General features: G+C 45.0%; 1 protein-coding gene across 1 annotated transcript in view; it reads left to right on the forward strand.

Annotated features, from left to right (window-relative positions):
• EIF4E3 (eukaryotic translation initiation factor 4E family member 3) overlaps positions 1-3,015 on the forward strand; it is a 42,519-nt gene extending 39,504 nt beyond the window's left edge. Inside the window, exon 7 of the mRNA XM_084764922.1 lies at positions 1,187-3,015. Within this exon, the coding sequence (XP_084621048.1) occupies positions 1,187-1,233 (47 nt within the window). The 3' untranslated portion in view covers positions 1,234-3,015. The remainder of the gene's footprint in view (positions 1-1,186) is intronic.
• The last annotated feature ends 17,240 nt before the right edge of the window (positions 3,016-20,255 follow it).

The following is a 20,255-nucleotide window of genomic DNA, read 5'->3' on the forward strand; positions in this document are numbered from 1 at the left end:
GACGTTAGGTCTCAACCCTAGTCACCCTGGGAGTTCCAAGGTGCTCTTTCCCAGTGGCTTCTCCAGATGAGTTGCTGCCTGGAGTCACTGCCTGAGATGATCTTGAAGGACAGCAGCTGTCACTCTCCTTGGTAGTCTTTATTAAAGACAGGAATGGGGAGCTGCAGAGGTGGCTCAGCGGCTAAGAGTACTGGCTGTTCCTCCAGAGGTCCTGAGTTCAATTCCCAGCAACCCCATAATGGCTCATGACCATCTGTAATGTGATCCAGTGCCCTCTTCTGGCCTGCAGGTGAACATTCAGATACAGCACTCATATGCATACATTAAATAGATAAATCTTTAAAACAAACAAATAAAACAAACCAAGAATGGGAGGAGCTACGGAGGTGAAGTGAGCACTCGGACTTACCAGCCCCGGCTGTATCAGACCTTGCCGTACAGTGACAGTTAGACACCGCGCACTCAAACTTGGCCCTCTCCGTTACGGCTAATATTGGGTATCTCAGGGGCCTCCCATTTCTAATCTCCCAGTTTAAGGAAGTTGTAAGTCTTTGAAAAGCATATTTTATATTGTCAGCTTCCTTATTAGTAATCCCACGAGACAAACTATGAGAATTCCTGAGGTGCAGGGTAAGGTTAGGGGACAATAGTAGATCCATCAGTTCCATGAAGCTTCCCACAGAAGGGGATGAGAGGGCGGGGGGCGGGGGGCGGGGGGGGGGCATAATATAATTCCCACGCCCTCTTGTATGGTTCTGTTTTGTTTTTGTGTTATTTTATTCTTTAAGGTAGGCTTGTGAATGGCTCTGTCTTGGGTCACAGGCTCCCTTCCCCACTTCCCATGCATTTTTGTGGGGCTCCTTTTCCTTGTAGCGTTTGCCTAGAGCCCAGCATACTCTCCTCATCAGCTTGTGTGGATGAGTCATCCCCCCCAGGCACAGCAAGAAGAAACAGGCAGCATGCCCATAGCTTGTTTATTCCTTGTTTTAATTTTCATTATTACGTTTCTCAGGAAATGCACGCCTTAGCTAACAGTTACTGGCAAAAAAAAAAAAAGGAAAAAAATGTATTTGAGTTCTTGCCAACATCTGGGGAAGCTGAATGAGATGCCGAGAGAAGGGTTGGCCCATCCTTTGCTTAAAGTTTTCTTTCCTTCTTTTCTTTTTTGTTTTTTTCTGTCCTTTAGCCCATGAAGAGCATCATGCTTTTGAAGGTGGACGTGGAAAACACTAATTGCACTCTGTAAAGAATTCTTTGTCCTTTGCTGATTGGTTTTGGAAACGGTCTTAACAGGAGGGAGAGTGAAGAGAAGACTTTGCCGGAGCCCGATGCTGGTCCATTTAGAGTGGGTTTCTGTCCTTGCAGACTGGGCCATTAGGACTCAAAGTGGCAGGTGGGGTTGGGGGAGAGCGTGGGTGTTTCTGCCATCATATCACTTGCTTTAAAAAAAAAGAAAAGAAAAGAAAAGAAAAAAGAAAAGAAAAAGAAAATAATTTTTTAAAGCTTTCTAAATTCTCTGTTCTTTGCACTCTTCCCCCTCCCCCATAAGACTCCTTTTTCAGGGTAATTATTGTTTTCTGCACACCCTTTCACTGAGGCGTAAGAATTGGGTTTCCCCTTGGGTAACTCTACTGTACCTTGTTAAGGAACATCTGCATAATCGCCACAGGACTGCCTGCGAAGCCACAGGGCACCAGGAGGGAGCCTAGCCTAGCAAAACCCCCTTTCTGATAAATTGTTGTGACACTTGCCTGCACACTGTGAGCTGGCATTGTGTCCTTTGTGTGTGCGTTCCGTGGAAAGCCTACTCACTGACAGCACACGCATCTTAAATCCCTTTTAAAGAGCAATATAAGGCTCAAAAAAATCAAGCTCTAGGGTTTTGGGGACCACTGTGCAAGTGATTCTAAGCAGAATCCCAATCTGGCCTTTGCCACAAAAGCCCCGTGGTTTGCCCTGAGACTTCTGGTTCATAGCGGAGGCGAAGTGTACTGCTTGCGTGGCATGGAGCTGCTTCCCGGGTTCCAGAACGTTTTACCCACTTTAGACTTTCCAAATCAGTTCTCACATCTTCTGTTAAGTGAGCCCTCTTTCCTGCCCTGTTATGCGTCCTTGCGGAAAATCGATGGCCTTTGAGCTTCGACCTCTTCTCCCTGCAGTTTGCACACTGTTGAAGGAAGCACCTAGGCGCTTACACAGTTGAACCTGAGTGCATCCCACTCCTATTAACTGTGTTGTTAGATACTGGATTATGCTACCAAAGAAACGTAGGTTCGGTAGAAGAAGACCTTTCACAGTATCACAACTGCTCCCAAATGCTGCAGTTTCCCTCTCAGCTTTGCCTCACCCCCTGGTAATTTTCAGTGAGAAGGGGCCTCCCTCCTGCTGACTGGGGTTTAGAGCCACAAGACCAGGGCAGCTTCTAAATGTCTCAAAAGGGCTACTTTTTAATTCCCCTCGCACTGTGGGAAGGAGAGATGGGGCAGCTCTAAGCCTTCCACATGCATTTGTAAATAGCATTCCCCATCCAGATGGGATGTTTTGAATGGCTCTCCATAGCATCTGTTTATAAAAGTCGTGGCCTGCACTTGCATTGCAGAATAACCAGAGTGCAGCAGGTTCTTCTTTCCTGAGCTTAAAAGTCTCTCAGCAGTTCCATTCATTAGGGAATTGGATCCTTCTAGAAAAACCCCATTGTCTAAATGACATGCATCTCTCTGAACACTTTCCAAACTTGTTTTAAAATTACAACTCAAGGATTTAAAATTTATTCTGGATATGAAATTCCCTTTTATAATATAGGTATTTTTCTGATAGACTAGCAAAGAGGATATAATTGACTTCATTTATTATAATTGTCATATATATATATTTCCATAAGTAAATAAATCTTGAGGAATTTTTATTTTTGAACTTTATTTAAAGCATTTGTGATGACATGTTCAATTTTTGCATGTATGTAGCTTTTGAAGTAAAAATAAAATGAAATAAATAGGAATGTTAGGCTCATGTTAATGCTTTTGAGTTTCTATTGTCTGTGAACACGAAACATGACAAGCACACGAAGTAGGTTTTTTTTTTTTTTGTCCCGGTGAACTTCTGCAACTGTGTTTGTATTTGGAAAACACTGACCATGGGAAGGATTTAACCTGCCTAGCGTTCAGAACCTGTCATCTGAATGCCTTTGAGTGGATTTTTGTCAAATTTTACTTTGAAAATGGTTTTAATTGAATATTTAGCCATAATTGCCTTTGTGAGAACTGAGCTTACTTAAGCAGTTTAAGGCCTTTCACTGCCTCCTTGAAGAAGCTGATGCTCTAGGGACATAGAGGCAACACTTAGGGCATGTGACTTGGTGTCAGAGCAGTTCAGCCATGTTGGCCACTGCTGGGGTAAGTGTAGATTCCAGTAGAAGCTTGATCCTCCCGCCGAGTCCTACAGCCAGGTGCCGCCCTGTGTACTCTGCAGAGCGCCGCACAGAAGCCAGGGCCTTGCTTCCTTCTCCTGTAAGTCTTCAGTCTATGAGGCAGAGCCAGGTAATCTGGCTGAACCCAATGTGTTTTCCCCTCCATCCGACCGTCCCCTTGGTACTTGCCTGGATCGGGAGAGTTGCACGCACCGAATCGGGACAAGCAGTAGCCATGAAAGACTTGTCCCTGAAGCATTTCTGTGACTTTTGTAAGCGCTTTCTGAATCTTTTTAAGATTTTCTCTTTCTCCCTAGCTGTCTCCTATTTCCGAATTGACCCACAAACCTGCCATGCTGTGATTTAATTCGTGAGCCCCTTGACAGAGAACAAACAGGAGAAGGAAAGCAAGACTCTGAGAAACTGTAAGGTTCAGTTCACTAGACCCTTCTGAGCCGCCCCCCTATTCCTCGCTTTAGCATGTCTACACTGGAAATGTAGTCTTAAACATTAGGTGGGGTCACGTCCAGTAGACACAGTATGCACTATAGCAGCTGAGCTTTGACTGAACTTGTGGCTGATTAAAGGATGAAGACAGAGCCATCAGGAGAGCTGGGCACTGAAGTCCGTGAACTTCAGTTCCTACTTCAGTAATCTACAAAGGCTTCTAAGCAGGAAAGACAATGTGCCTGCCAGCCTCTGACCCACTCTGGCTGTAGTAACAACACACACGCAGGCATCCTCCTGTCAACAGCGGCTCATTCTTTCTCATTCCCCTGACTGAATGGTGTTAGATTTGGGGTCTAGAGACCACTGTAGTGTGAGTGACAGGAGGAGGTAGATTTCTGCTGTCAGATAGATGCTCCACTCCCCCAAGAATTCCAGCTTTCCTGTTCACAGGAAACTGACAGCCTTTGCAATGATCACATGGTGGCGCTGCCTTCCAGCTGACAGTCCTGGACCAGCAGCGGAGTCCTGCTCTGTATGGGAGATTAGTTTAAGATCTCTCTGCATGCTTCTATAGGCCTTCACAAACCTTTCTTTAGGGGCATACAAATTATGGACATTTAATCCTCATACGGGTAATAAAAACGAACCACAGACAGAATTCTCCACACACACTTTTAAACATCTCAGCTCCCAGCCGCTCCTTGGTCTTTTAAGTATTATAAAGAGAAAAAAAAATACACATAAGAATACAGGGAATGTGTTATCAATATTTGATTAGCTAATGATGACAAACTATTAGGATTCCTTTCTTTTTAGATAATTCTAGAATGCCTTTAGGAATGCAAATTTATGAGGTTAAAGTAGAGGGCTGCATATGTGTGCTTTATATATCACCTCAAGTTACTTTAAGAGTTTCGAAGAGTTGCAGAATAAAAGGGGGGCAGAGAACAAACCATTTGTTTGGAAAAATCATTTGGAAGGTGAGCTGCTAGAGCACCTAGATAGGCTTCCTCTCACCCTAGATAAGAAAAACCCAAGAAGAGACTTGATACCCTATGAGCATATATAAGGGGAGGAGGTCCCCCTCAGTCACAGTCTTAGGGGAGGGGAGTAAGGGGAAAATGGGAGGGAGGGAGGAATGGGAGGATAGAAGGGATGGCATAACAATTGAGATGTAATACGAATAAATTAATAAAATATATTAAAAAAGAAAATAAAAGAAAAACCCCAACTGATCCCTTAGCCATCTAACTAGACTGTTAGACGGTTAGTTTTTCTGTTTATTTGCTTATTTTGCATATGGATAAGCAGGAAGACTTCTATTTAGTTAATCTGCGGAAGCTGGAAGGCAGTCATCATCCTTCACAGTGCTAATGGGACTCGAGATTTAAAAGAGAACCCAAAGACATAGAATTCGAGAGTGGAAGGGACCTTCGAGATCATCCACCAGTGTGTCTGCCTGCTTAGCATGCAGAAGGACCACTAGGAGGCTAACCTATCAGGCACATGCCCCAGCTACACTCTGGAGCTTTGGGCATCTGCATTTTGAGCTAGCACCATGTGACTCTAATACAAGTTTTTAGACCTTAAGATTTTGAGAACCTCTGATTATATCCAACCTCTTCATGTAACTGATGAGGACCACCCCTACATACACACACACACACACACACACACACACACACACACACACCAACAATCTTGGAAAAAGCATTACTACTCAAAGGGGAGATATTCATAAATAAGAACTTTATGGCTAGGACCACAGCGATCATAAGTAACCCATTTCTGGAAGTCCATAATATAAACCTTTAATACAGAGCCACGGCTTTTCTCTTTTCTAAACATTTCAGCCTGTTAAGAGAAGAAAAATTAATGTTCAGAAAAAAGTAGCTACTCCATATGTGCAGTAACTACTTTTCTATAATGTCTTATGGCATCTGGGGTTCAGCATCATTGAACAAGATTAAATGAATGTTACAGAGCTATAAAAGCGCATGTAAAATACCGCAAAACTGTTCAGAGGACTATCAAAGTAGCCTGGGAATGAGTTTCCACTAAAATTAATTGTCACTTTCTAAACGTAGCTTAGCCAAGCTGTTACTAAACTGGAGGGAGTCTTTAATACATACAAGTGTTAAAAAGAATCAAATAGACACTCCCCAAAGCTTGTGGATGGTAAGCAAAGGTCATCATGAAGTCAATACTTTTTTTTTGTCCATCATTGCTACTGAAATTTATAGTCTCATTGTATCTGTGTGTGTCAGATGTGCTTGTTAGAATATCCAATAAACTGATCTTTGGATATTCTATTGCTCTGTGTCCTTCCAAAATCATGGGTTTACAGGGATGTGTGTTACATGTTACTGTTTTGGTTGCTGCCTGGAAAAAAAAACCCGACTGAATAGTTTAATGAAACACAATGTTTCCAGTTTCACCTTTGAACATTAAGGTTGGATTTTTTGTTGTTGTTTTATTTTCGTTATGTTTTTAACATCTGTTTGGAAAGAAGTGTTTATTTGGGATCTGTAAACAGGCAACTTTGTTACAAAAATGATCCTGAAACCAATGTTTCTGAGTTTCTGGTGGGAAATTAATGTATCTTTTGTTACATGCCAAAAAAAAAAAAAAAAGGCAGTTTTTACTAAAAGAGTAAAACTGAGTGTAGTTTTATCACTTTACATAGTGAATGAGGACTATTGAAGACTTTAAATACGTTAATACACATGTAAGCTTGCTATTCTTAAGCAGGGATGTTTTGGGATGTATATTGAATTTCCTTCCAAGTTTCTCAGGCTATAATCAGGCAATGAGGCTTTCAACCACTGTATGTGTTCTTAAGCACTGTTGGTGCTGGCTCCTTGGTATTTGCTTACACTAAGTCCCCATGACCCCTTACGCTTACCCTCTGGGGGCATTCCCTCCCCCCCTTTGAATCAGTACACAAGAGAATATCAAATTTAAACGCATTGCACACACTTCAGCTGGAGGTATCTAGCAACATTTGTCTCACGTTTAAAAATCTTATCAGTTGGCTTGAAAGGGAGTCGTTCTTTCAAGCCGTCCTACCTGTGTAAACCAAACCAGGTTTGCTTGCCGCATGTTTCCGACGTGCTTGCCGTCCTCCCCCCACCCTCCGCCACCCCATTCTATACCATCTGTGCCCTGTGCAGCCCCGGGACCCCTTCACATCTGGCTACAAGCTGGTGTAATGCCCTTCCTTTTGATCTGGTCTCATCTAGTGATTTGCTCAGTATTTTTAAGGTCAGACTGAAAACTTTTTTCTGTTCTAGTTGTTTTTGATTTTATATCTGTGAGTGTTTGATGTTCAGCTACGTGAAAGTTGCCTCTATAAGCCAGTAATTTTTATTCCAGCCTTTTGCAACGATAAGGTAAGGCAAGCCTGTATTCTTCTCCCTCAAAAATGTAGTGATTTATATGTTTGATACAGTGTTTATTCATACCAGAATCCTTGCTGTTTTTGCATCTGGGACTCTATCACTATGAATTTATTACATTCCTTTTTTTTTTTTTAAGAAAAATAATTTAGTGTGTGCTTAAGAGTTACTTTTTCTCAAGACTTGATTTCGAAATCTTTGTTCATCTGTCACCACTAATTCTTAACTCTGGATTTGGGTTCTTATAAAAAGCCAAAGACTTATCTCCATATTTAAAATCCCATGCAGTTTCATTATCTTAACTACATTCCAAATATCTATTATGGTGGTTGTCATAGCCCTGTTTATTCCAGCACAGTGCACAGCACAGCTTTCTACCAAAGGGCTCCAGTGTGCACGGCTCCCTCACCGTGAGCGCTGCAGTGCAGTGGGTTCTGTGTGATCCCTGATTTTTTTTGGTTTATGGAATGAATGCGGTTGCCATAGGATTCATCTTGCTTGGCCTCGTGAAAAACATATTTTGTATATTCAGATTCTTTTTTTTAAAAAACCTTTTATTTAGAATAGCTTAAGTACTGCATTAAGTCCATCCCCTTGTTTTTCTTTGGGTGCTACAGTGTGCCCACATGGCTCAGTTGTCCCACCGACCCACGCAAAAGGAGTTGACTCTTCCTTTCTGCTTACACAATACATCCCTTCAAAGCAAACAGAAATGCCTGAAAATTCTCATGTCTTCCATCTGCCTATGCAGGTTCCTGTCTCACTGTAGGGGTAAGCTGTTCAAGATTATGTATGTGATGCCCAGTTAATTTTAACATAGTGAAGTTAACGAAATCTGCGAGGGGCAGGGCATGATATAGAAGAAGGCTTTAAAATGTCATGGTGCCTCCTCATGTTGGAGTCCAATTACTGTGGCTGTGCATGCTCTGTTATGTAATAATCTAGTGGGCACTTTTTGAAGCTTGACTTTCGTTTTTCATTAGCACAGGCTTTACCTTCCCAGCTCACATACAGTGTTTGAGATGCCAAGACCATGCATGCATGCCTGCTTTTTCTCTCCCAGTGATTCTTTCAGTGTGGTGATTACCATAAAGAAAACAAAACAAAACAAAAGAAACTTTTAAAATGCTTTTACTAATGAATGCACTAAAAAAAATTTCTGGAATCCTACAGGCTCATAGGTCTTTTGTTATAGGAAGAAAAGAAAACAGTAGCTTTTTACAAGGATCAGCAAGTTCAAATATATATCATTGAAATATATTTCTATTTCCCATCATCTGGCCATGCTATGGCGCTGACTAGCTTATTCTTTGCCAGAGAAAATAAGTTTAAATCATAAGCATATTTAACTAGCAAACATAAATCATAAGCCTTTCTAACCGTAAGCATGTTGAACTCCGCACAGTTTGTACAGATGGTGTGGCTGCCTCTGTACCCCTCCCTACAGTGAGGATGTGGACAGGCTCCTACTCCCCAATTTCCTGTGCCGCTCGGGGAACTGAAACCATTTGTTTTACTGAGCATACAGGGTTCTATAAAGTTTGGACCCAGAGCCAGGCTTAACATGATCCTTCTTTCCTACGAAGAATGATGGGGTGGAGGTGGATCCCCTTTGGAGCTACACCCCAAAAGTACCCCACTTACACAGGACAGGACGTTGGGTTTTTTTTTTTAATGTAGCTTCTCTAAAAAACAAAAAACAAAAAACAAAAAACAAAAAAACCCAAAAAACAAAAAACAAAACAAAAAACCGCCAGCATCATAGGGTCAAAAATGCTAGCAGAGGTCTATGGGCTTCAAAGAGCAATTTCTGGGACGTTGACTCTGTGGCAGCCCCTTCTGCCAACGAACACAAAATCTGCTTGTGTCTTGGAAGCCCTGGCAGACCCCATGAGTCAGTGCCTGGGCGAAGTACAACATGCTTTGGCGTTGGCTGTGTTCAGATGCTCCTAAACATAGATAGTGTCAGGAATAATATTAACACGTGTGGAGTGGCATGCCATGGAAGCACATACATGAGTCCCCCATACTGTCACTCCCATTTTCTGTATGCGGAAGTAAAGGCTAAGGCAGGTGAAGGAACATCTCCCAGGGGTGTACAGTTGAGTTTGTTGCAGAGCTCTCCTGAGTTACTGTGGCTCTAGCCTGTTTTAACGCTAGGGCCTTGATAGAAATTGAAGATTCCAAAAGTCAAGAAGTTTGAGATTTCTAATGCCCCCATGTTGTTGTTGTTGTTGTTGTTGTTGTTGTTGTTGTTGTTGTTATTGTTTTAAAGAATCTATAGCTTTCCAAAATAGAATGGAAGAGTTGCTGGCCTCATCCAAAATATGCATGGTACAGATGAGGCAATGACCCAGACACATGGAGCATCTGCCTGCTTAAAGTCAAATAGTTTGTGGAAGGGTCACAACTGGATCCCCAAACTTTCTGCCTGAAAACCAGGGGCCCAACCTGGTTCACTTTGATGCCTCACCCCGCCCACCCCCCAAAAGTACACATTTTCTCACCTGCTTCTTACAGTAGATCTTTGTGAGCAGATCAGTCTCAAAAATAGTTTCCAGCCCGGGCCCCCGCCATGCATTTGCTTATTTTCTCAAGGTTTTAACGGGGAATTAAAAACACTTACATTTGAAGCTCCTCTGTCTCACTTATTGAGTGCCCAATCTGTAGACACACATGCCTAACACTCTTCTCTGAAGAATGTACAAGAATAACACGTTTGACTGCTGTGGATGGCAGGTGAAAAAGAATTACTGCTGTAGTGTGTAGGCCCTTAAACAGATTCACGGCCAACTCTGGATTATCCCAGCACAGATGGATCAGGCATAACTCCCTCTCCCACTGCTTTCTGGCGACCTTTAGCTGTTTGTGTTTGTGAATGCTTCTATCAGAGACCAGAAAGAAGAACGGAGAAGCTACGGCTTGATTTCTTGACCAGAGTACCAGTGTCCTTCCTGATTAAAGGTTTAGCAAAAACAAAAAAAAATTTTTTTTCCATTTAAGGCAACGGAATGACTGTAGGAAACGCTCTGAATTGAACCCACCTCGGACGCACAACCTGGCTTTGGTTGTGAATTGTCAGAAAGCAAACTAGCTGTCATTCAGGGAGCTTAATTATTGGGTTGAAATCCTATTAGGTGGTGCCTAGAGCAAGTTACTGTGCAGCTCTGAGTCACAGTTTCCCCATCCTTAGGAGGGAGATGTCAGCTTCTTCGGAACAAATAGCATAGGAAAGATGCAGGGGGGAGTGGGGGGAGGTGCCTCTGCACTTGGGAGAAAGTTAGCAGAAGACATTTCTCTGGGTCCATCCCTATGGTACCAAGAGTGGCGGGTACCAAGAGACTAGCTGCTCACTTGGCTCTTGAGGTCTGGCCCAGCTTACCTGGTTAGGAGCCCATTAGAGTCTTTGGTGGCAGTACTCTGGTCAAACCTACTGTTCTTCTCCGTTCTCTCTTCTCTACTGAGCATTGTGCCTTGTTATGCCAGAGAAAACATGCCAGGGAAAAAACAACTTGCCCCCTTCACTGGATTCTGTGAGCCTGCTTTCCAAGTTGATTTGCCATGAGCAAGTTTAAAACCTAAGTGAACTTTCCAATTAATTCTTTTCCAACAATATTATTGGCATTTCTTTGGAATGTGCAAAGGAGGTTTTGGTGTATGAAAATGTTTTCTCGGCTGAACAAATTCCTGGCCAAGTGTAAGCCCCTCACCGTCCACTGTGACTGATAGGCACCCAAGGGTACAACTGAGATAACTGTTGCGCAGTCTCGAGAGAGCTTTTGGGTCATCTGATCGCCGTCATTACGGTCGTTCTGTATGAACATGTGGGAGCGCATCACGTGTGTGCAGAGGCTAGAGGCCAGGGGCGCATCACGTGCGTGCGGAGGCTAGAGGCCAGGGGCGCATCACGTGCGTGCGGAGGCTAGAGGCCAGGGGCGCATCACGTGCGTGCGGAGGCTAGAGGCCAGGGGCGCATCACGTGCGTGCGGAGGCTAGAGGACAACCTCTGGTGCTTCTCAGGAGCTGCCCACCCTGTTCTCTGAGCCGTGGTTCTTCCCTGGGACAAGAAGCTTGCTAGTGAGTTCCCATAGACCTGTCAGTTGCTGCCTTCCCCACGTGTACTAGTATACGCGGCTTTTGGTTGTGTGCCCTGGAGATTGAACTGAGGTCAGAAAACGCGCAGCACAAGCATTTCACTGACTGAGCCATCTGACCCCTAGGCTCCTGCATGCATTTATTTTAGTCACTGACAGCAGAAAGGAAAAGTCATGGGCATTTCTATAGCATATTCCCGTATGATGGCTCACTCTGTAATTTTTTTTAAAGACCCATAACTATATATATTACTATATGGACTCATCCCGTCATCAAGTGACTGCTGATCAGTGGTGGCGCTCTAGGCCCAGAAAGTGTAAACAGAAGCAGCATGTCCTCACATGTCATGGAGCTTAGAATTTAGAGACTTGAGAAGTAGCATTAAAATAGAGCCACTAGCCAGGCAATGGTAGTGCACGCCTTTAACCCCAGCCCTGGGAGGCAGAGGCATGTGGATCTGTTGAGTTCGAGGCCAGCCTGGTCTACAGAGTGAGTTCCAGGACAGCCAGGGCTACAGAAAAAACAAATAACAACAACAATAATAAATAGCGCCACTTGGGCTGGAGAGATGGCTCAGCGGTTAAGAGCACTGACTGCTCTTCTAGAGGTCATGAGTTCAATTCCCAGCAACCACATGGTGCCTCACAACCATCTATAATGAGACCTGGTGCCCTTTTCTGGCAGAGCACTGTATACATAATAATAAATATTTAAAAATAAATAAATATAGCCACTTAACTCCAAGAAGAAATGAACTCAAACATTTTTGAGTTCCACATACCTGGTCTATAGTACAGACTCGCTGAAATGTCTGAATGTTGTCGTAAGCAAAGTCTGCTTTTGTTTTCAATTCAAAATACCCTTAGCTTTCTAAAGCTGAGTGTCTTCACTGAGCTTATTAGTATTTTAGTATTTTAGAATTCTCTAATAACAGCTCTGTCGGTAACCACAAAGGCTGTTTGTAATTCGTTGGCACTTCCCAGACCTCTTTAAAAAGCCAAGTGAGCCCCTGACTTTTGCTCCCTAATTCACTGGGTCTTTATGTATACACCTGAGGGGTAACAGTCATGAAGAGGCCCGTGCACCAGCATGTTAACTGTGGGCTTCTTATGCTGTGGAATGTATCAAGATGGCTCACTCTGTAATTTAAAGACCCGTAACTCTTTATAAACCTTATATATAGCATCTGAACAAGAACCGTGACACGAAGTCCAGGGTTAGCTATCTCAGGGCCACTACCTTATGCATTTTGAGCAAACCAGGAACTCCAGTAAGAACCGGTTCACAAGACCAGAGCATCCTAACTGAGCATCTGCCCTGTGACCCCGCGGGAGACCCCTTCCATATTCATTCCGGAAGCACCGGCTGACACCAGTTCCGCCCTATGGCTCTCCCACTCTCAGCAGGCTTTTAAGATTGGCTGAGGTCACCTCCTACCACCCCACAGCTTTGTGGAGCGGCTTAACATTTTACTAGGCCTTCCTTGCTCTGTAGCCTTGATCACGCCATTTTAACGAAGACAGCAAAAGGAGGAGCCCACTCAGAACACTTGGGTGGAAAAGATTTTTTCCACGCAAAAAAAAAAAAAAAAAAAAAAGCAGCATTTGTCAGCGTGAGCAGGCCAGTGTGCCTAGAAGTGCTTAATCCACGGGATACCACTGCTGATGCGCCTGCTGACCCGGGGCCTCCAGCCCCACTCCATCCTTCGACATCAAAGGCTTGGCTCTGAGTGAATCACACATTTTGCTTGATGACAAATTAATCAAACTTGATTTCTTGGATGAGATAGATACTAAAGAGCTACACCTCCCCAAGGGCTGAAAGTCAATACGGCCCTTCTGGCTCCGATTACAGTAACAAAAGGCTGTCTGAGAGCCATCTTCCTCCCTGCCTGGGCTGAGGGCTGGAGCTGAAAGGCAACGGGGCTTGTAAAGAGGAGGGGCCGTATTAAAACACATTTCAGCTGTGGCCAAGTGCATGGCGAGCCCTCCCGATGACTTTGAGAGATGCCCACCTCGGCTCAAGAGCAGCGTTTCCGCTTCAAGCAACCTAGAGGAAGCAGTATATTAAGAATCTGAAATGTTTATGGATCGCCCCCTTTTATGTTCCTGCCGAAGATGAGTTTAAAAAAAGAAAAGAAATCGGCCCGGGAGATCTGGCAAATGTTAGAGATAGCTCAAGTTTGGATAAGGAAATTTACTTCCATGGCGGGCGGGGCGGGGCGGGGTGGGGTGGGGGTGCGCGCGGGGGGGGGGGGGCGTTAAAAAAAGAAACTCCCGGAGTCCAGGGAATTATTTATGTACCTGTGAAGGCAGGCCTGGGACAAGGTGAAGTGGCAAGCCTCAGAATGCGAACACTGCAGGTCTGCTGCGCAGCCCACTCACGTGAGGGAGCAGAGGGAGCCTTCTGCTAAATCGGGGAGCACAGGATTTCAGCGCAAAACCCTCTTAGCAGCTTTGTCATCCGCCTGTTCTGTGGAGCATCCAAGGACATCTCTTGCCTCCTTCGTGTGATTGCTCTGTGTTCTATATTTAGAAGAATTGCTGCTGCGCAGAATATGGTCCCCTGACTGTTCTGGGGGTGCTTTATGCCCTTTCCCAAAAGACTTTCCAAAAAAGGGGGTTCCTACCTTCATAGCACATCCCAGTGAAGGTTCTATAGATGTTCCCTTAAATAAGCAGGTAGCATGCACAAGTCTATACAACAGTGAGATCCTGTTGGACTTGAGGGTAGCAGCCGAACCTTTGCCAGAGCAGGCACAGGAGGGCACCACAGGGATCCATACTCCAGGGAGGGTTGAGAACCCTAAAGGAGGCAGTGAGGTCACAGGGACCCAGTGCTTCCCATTCCTGACATTTTTCTTGAACATCCTTCCCCAAGTGTCTTTCTACTCCTGCCAGCAGTGCCCAAAATGCTTGTGCCATTCCAGGATGCTTAATACCTTAAATCTGTGTTTCAAATTCAAACAGAGCAAAATCCGTGGAGTTCCGCCTCCCTCTCCCTAGGAACTAACTCCAGCACCATCTTGCCTGGTTCTCTGACATGTGTGTTATATACTGTGGCCATCCAGCCCCTGTGTCTCTCAGGAGCTCTGGCCTGGATCTCCACCTGTGTGACCTTAGGGAGATCCTGGGGAGGAGAGGCAAGAACCTCCCACAGCAAGCCTGTTCTGCAGTCTCTAATGGGGAACATCCTTCCTTTCTTACAAAACCTTGGTACTACAGTACTACAGTTCTCTGGTCACAGTCCCGTTTAGGTGTTAGCTACTTAATTAGTTATTTTAAACTTATATTCTGGAGCAGAGTTCAGATAACCCCCATCCTACCCCGCTGGCACATACACTTATTTCTAAAAAAAAAAAATTTTTTTAAAGGACAAAAACCATACATTTTTGTTTTCTCAATTAGAAACAACAACCATAGCTAACATCTCACCTACTTCCACCAAAATATGAAAATCAATTCCTAGGCTGTTTGTGATGTATGTGGTTGGGATTCCAGTACCTGCCAGACTGAGGCAGGGGCTTCAAAAATTCAAGGCCAGCCTGGGCTATATAGGAGATCGTGGCTCAAAAAATCAGAATAGTTTTTTAAAAAATCTATTTACTTTTATTTTATGTGCATTACTGGTTTTGCCTCATGTATGTCTGTGTGAGGGTGCTAGATCTTGGAGTTACAGACAGTTGCAAGCAGCCGTGTGGGTGCTGGGAATTGAACCCGGGGCCTCTGGAAGTTTTATATTCATAGGAAGCAAGAAGTCCTGTAAATATATAAAGGCATGGAAGGGTTTGGGTGAGGCAAAAAGACATAAGAAACACTAAAGGAAAATAAAAAAAGCCTGGGCATGGTGACGCACACTTTTAATCCCAGCACTTGGGAGGCAGAGGCAGGGGAATCACTGTGAGTTCAAGGCCAGCCTGGTCTACAAAGTGAGTCCCAGGCAGCCAGGACTACATGAGTATGTGTCAGATTCCAAGGGTAGAAAAATAGGAGTTAATGGCTTTGATTTTTTTCTCCTGCCACCCCCCCCCATTTTGTTTTTTCTGCTAAATAGGCTGTTGTGTCTCTTTGCTCATGGGCCGGGGGAGGCTCAGTGACCCTAGGATGTCAATAAAAAGGAAAGAACTAGGAGTGATGTGCCTCAGGCCTGAGTCAGTGGGAGTGTTCTCTGGGGCTGGTGGCATCGATGACTTCTGACTGCGCCGTGACCTGTTTCTAAAAGTCTTCATCTCCCCTTTATGTGGATACTTTAATTAGTTTTAAACTTTTAAAATCTCCTGTGTTATAGACAAATACACATAATTAGTCCAAAGACTGAACTGCTGGAGAACAGAATGTATTTATCTGTGACAGTACAGGGTTTTAAAAGCCGATCCTGTTAGAAGTGACAGATTTCCTATCTCTGATTTTCCCTACTTTCATTGTGAGGAGTTCACAATAGGCGAGGAGTGTCTATTTTTAGCAGCGGTGGCAATGCTCAGCTTCATTTTTAGCAGAATAGGTAAATAAAGCGCCAAGAACATCAGGTTCTTTGCCAGTCACCTCTCCTGTACCCTCCTGTCAGTGTCTGCAGGGGTGACCTCAGCAGCATTGTATACAAAAGTGTCCCTGGGGTCTGCCTGGAAATTGCACTGGCTGGCATGGTCCTAGGAGCACCAAAGACAGTGGAGCTCTGGAGACACAAGGTTTGCATTGAGCAATCCTGGGATGGCCAGGAGCGTTGCGGAGTGAGCAGACCCGGGACCTGAGGTATAGCCTCTTCAGTCCTTTTCTGGCACCTTTTTTCTCCCAGGGCTGCCATGACAGGTTTCTAAGACTCAGCTGAAGCTGGTCTTCTGGAAGACCTGTGTTACAGGCGGGATCCCACAGCCCTAGGCACAGGGCCGTCAAATGACCCTGACCTGCAGTGCCAGGCCACCCCTCACTTACCTTTGTCAGCCCAAGGCTTCCTGATTCTACCTTTGAGTTATTCAGTCAGCTTGGAAAGAGGTCAGAAGCCCAGAGTCACTTCTTCTGCAGTTCAGGCCACAAAAAGGGAGCCAACTTGTTCAAGGCCACAAGCCAGAGGAGCCCAGAGCAGTGTTACCCTGTCTCTCAGCCACCTCCCCTCTCCCTACACAACTATAATTTCACCTCTGCCTAAGAAGCACATCTCTGTGTTCTGTGCTCTGCTTTTATTTTCAGAATTCAATTTATTCCATGGTTGAATTTTTCACTGGATAATTTTTTTTTATTATAAGAGTCTTGCAAATCACAAACTGCTAGCTTGTAACATTAGGGAAGGTCACTGTGAACATTATTACTGTAACAATACTTTGCTGCAAGTGGCAGCCCCAAACACAACTAAGGCTCTCATAAGAAACACAAAGGGGTTTTGACCCAAGGGTGAAGGGTTCCACTCTGAGTGTCCCCAGGGTCGTCACCCTCAGCTTGAGATCCCGGCCTTGGAGTTATTCTAATGCTGAACGCGACTGTGCTGTACAGATGCATCCTTTAGACCGTCTTTGCCAGGTCCCCAGACTCCAATCCTCCTTGAGTGTGTTTTTTATAGACAGTGCTGTACACTTGTGTGTATATGTGTGTGTATACACACACACATATACACACACATGCATTTTTTAAAGGATGGGCTGATTTTGACGCAAAGAATCAATGTTTTAATCTATTTTCCCCCTGTGCTTAAAAGCTGCACGGGGCACACATTTCCCTGGCTGCACTCCTAGGGAAGTTGGTTCTAGGAAAGAATCAGAAACGTAAAAGAAACAAGTATGAGAATAGGGGGCTGTGTGTGTGTATGTATGTGTGTGTGTGTGAGAGAGAGTGTGTATGTGTGTGTGACTGTGTATGTATGTGTGTATGTGTGTGTGAGAGTGTGTATGTGTGTGTGACTGTGTAGGTATGTGTGTATGTATGTGTGAGAGTGTGTATGTGTGTGTGACTGTATAGGTATGTGTGTATGAGAGTGTGTATGTGTGTGTCACTGTGTATGTATGTGTGTATGTGTGTGTGAGAGTGTGTATGTGTGTGTGACTGTGTAGGTATGTGTGTATGAGAGTATGTATGTGTGTGTGACTGTGTATGTATCAGTGTGACTGTGAGTGCGTGTGTATGTGAGTGTGTGTGACTGTGTATGTATGAGTGTGTGGGTGTATGTGTGAGTGTGTGGGTGTGTTTGTGTATGTGTGTGTGTGTGTGTCCTGGCTCATCTCAGCCCCACCCCAGGGAGGGGCGGCAGTCTAGAGAAGAGGAAGGAACAACTATCCGGGGACTCTGGCCTTCATGGTCTCTCTAGTGTAGGGTTGTTGGGGCGGTTTTTTTGTAGGCACATTTGGTGTTGGCATTCACCAGCTAGACCTCAAGAAATGCTACCTTCCTATAAAGGGAGAGGGAGGTAGAGACTTAGAGCTGGGCTGGGAATGAGTTAGGTATCTGAGAACGAGGCAGCCAGTGTGCTTAGGGCTCAGATTTCAAGCCATCTTCCCCCACCTTCTGCCCCCCACTTTCCTTTCAAGGGACTGGCCCCTCTCACTGGCTTTTGCATGTGTTTGCTGGAGAGGGAAAATACCACCAAGACATCTGCAGTCTCCAGGCTTTGAAGTACCCACAGAAAACTGCAGCAGAGAGCAATCGAAGTTTCTGTGTTGTTGGATGGGTTGTTTGTTTGGTTTAGGGTTACAGCAGCTGCTAGTGCAGCCGGAACTGTGGCCTGGCACTACCGGAAATTAAAATTCCTTCCTTTCTCTCTCTGTTTCTCTCCCCAAAATAAGGACATTAAAAAAAAATTTTCCCCTGCAATTCAAAGGAAACACACACACACACACACACACACACACACACACACACACACACACACACACACAAGCCCACATGGAGAGAAATGTTCCATTGTCTCTTGTTCACAGGAACATGCAGGTCTTTGTGTGTTTTTCAAGTGCACCTGTGTATTTTGAGCAGACAGCACTCCCCAATTGTGCAGCACTGAAGAGCTTTACAAAGGGTAGCCTCCCGTGGTCTTTCTGAAAAAGATTAGTCTTCACTTTTTATGGTTCGAGTGTGAAGTGTCCCTCACAGGCTCATGTATTTGACACTTGGCCTCCAGTCCTGTGGCAAGTTCCGGATCAAGCTGCTGTAGCTAACACATCTCCCCAGCCGCATTAGACTGAAAACCCTCTACTTTCAAGTTGCTTCCTTCAACTACACTAGCAAAGTGAGGAGAGTAACTAATATCTCGGTTTTGCAGGTAAAGTGACTGGGCAAAAGTGGGGGAGACAGTTCCTAGACCCCTAAGCACTATAGTGGGAGATGGTTGGACTCTGGCTTCATAGAGAGAGTGTCCTAACCAAGGGACACTTGTTCCAGGAAAGGGACAAAGCGGCCCTGGGCTGAGTCATAGCCCTCCCCACACACTTTGCCTCAGGGTTGCACAGGACAAAATAAAAGCAAGGAATTAAAACACAATGCATAATAACTTAATCTCGCTATGAACTATGTTTAATCCTCATAGGAACCTTCCTTGGCCAGAAAGATGAAGTGATTTGTCCCGGGCGACTTAACAGGGTTCAGTACAGGAATCTTGACCCCCGACCCCAACATCTCCCCTTTTAGTCAATCTCTGGTTACCAATGAGGCACCGACTAATGCCAGGCCCTCTTTCCGTGCTATCTCACCAAATACTTGTTCCAATCTTGCTGGTGAGGAAACGGGCTCAGCGTGACACAGTGACCTGTGAAAAGCCGTCACATTTAGAACGCGTCGGCGCCATGGGCTGAGACAGGCTGTCTATCCCCCCAAGCTCAGAGCTTCTGGTTCTATCCATGCCAAAACAGGCCGTTTCCAGCTCGGGGCATAAAACTGTCTTATGTATAAAATTGCAAAAGAGCCGTTGGGGATTGGATCGATGGTGTCCAGTGGAGGAGGGGCTTGGGAAAGAGACCCTGCCGAGAGTCCTTTCTGCTCTTGTCAGCTGGGAAGTTGAACTCGAGGAGTGCTAAAGACTTTCACCCAGGCATGTGTGTTACCCACAGGTGACAGTATGATCTGACTAGAGCTTGCCTTAGGGTATGGCCTCTAGATAGTGATTTTCCAGGATGACACTGAGTCACATTGGGGGGAACAGGGGTTCCCACTTGCCACTCGGGGTCCTTCCTCCCTGCCACCATAGTGCCTTTACCATCATAATTTTCCTTCCCTCTCCTTCACCAACTTAGAGGAACTACCACCCACCGTCCTCACAGGGATTTCATAAAGATTAATTTGATAATTTCGGAATAGTTCCTTGAGCTGCTTGAAGGAGAGGTGCCATCTAGAAGAACAAAGGAAGATAACAGTAATAATTATAATATTTAAAAGTATTTATTTAAATCTCTGTGGGGGCAATTAAGAGGAGGCCAGCTCATACTTGTGGAAAACTCACAAGTTGAAGAGACAGGGCTACCCACCTCGCCTGGCTGGTGGGGTGAAAGTGATAGAAAGCCGGAAGGAAGTGCAGGTGCTGCAGGTGTGGAGCCCTGGGAGCTGCAAGCTGAAGCCGCTCTTTGGCCTGTACCAAAATAACCATAGGCCTGGATCAGGCCTGCGTGGGAACAGCACCTGCCGCCGCCTGGGATGCTCAGCACTAATGCGGCCATTTCCAAAGACTCAGTATGAAGAGCCCTCACTTTCAGAGCCTCTGTCTGCTAGTCAGTCACTGCCCAATCACCCCGGGAACAGATAATTCCTACTGCTTCATCAGGACACCTCAAGGAACCCTGGTGTCTTCTGTGTAGAGGCCTGTGTTTAGCATCTGAAGGGGCTGGATGCTCCTGGAGGTAGGGGGATCTCCCAGCTGAGGCTCCTCACTGTTAACATCTGGTCTGCATGGTGCTGTCTCCTACCCAGAGGCCTTAGGTGTTTGTCTGAGCAAGATGT

Source organism: Acomys minous (genome assembly GCF_964271855.1).
Source record: "Acomys minous genome assembly, chromosome: 17".
Taxonomy (NCBI): Eukaryota; Metazoa; Chordata; class Mammalia; order Rodentia; family Muridae; genus Acomys; species Acomys minous.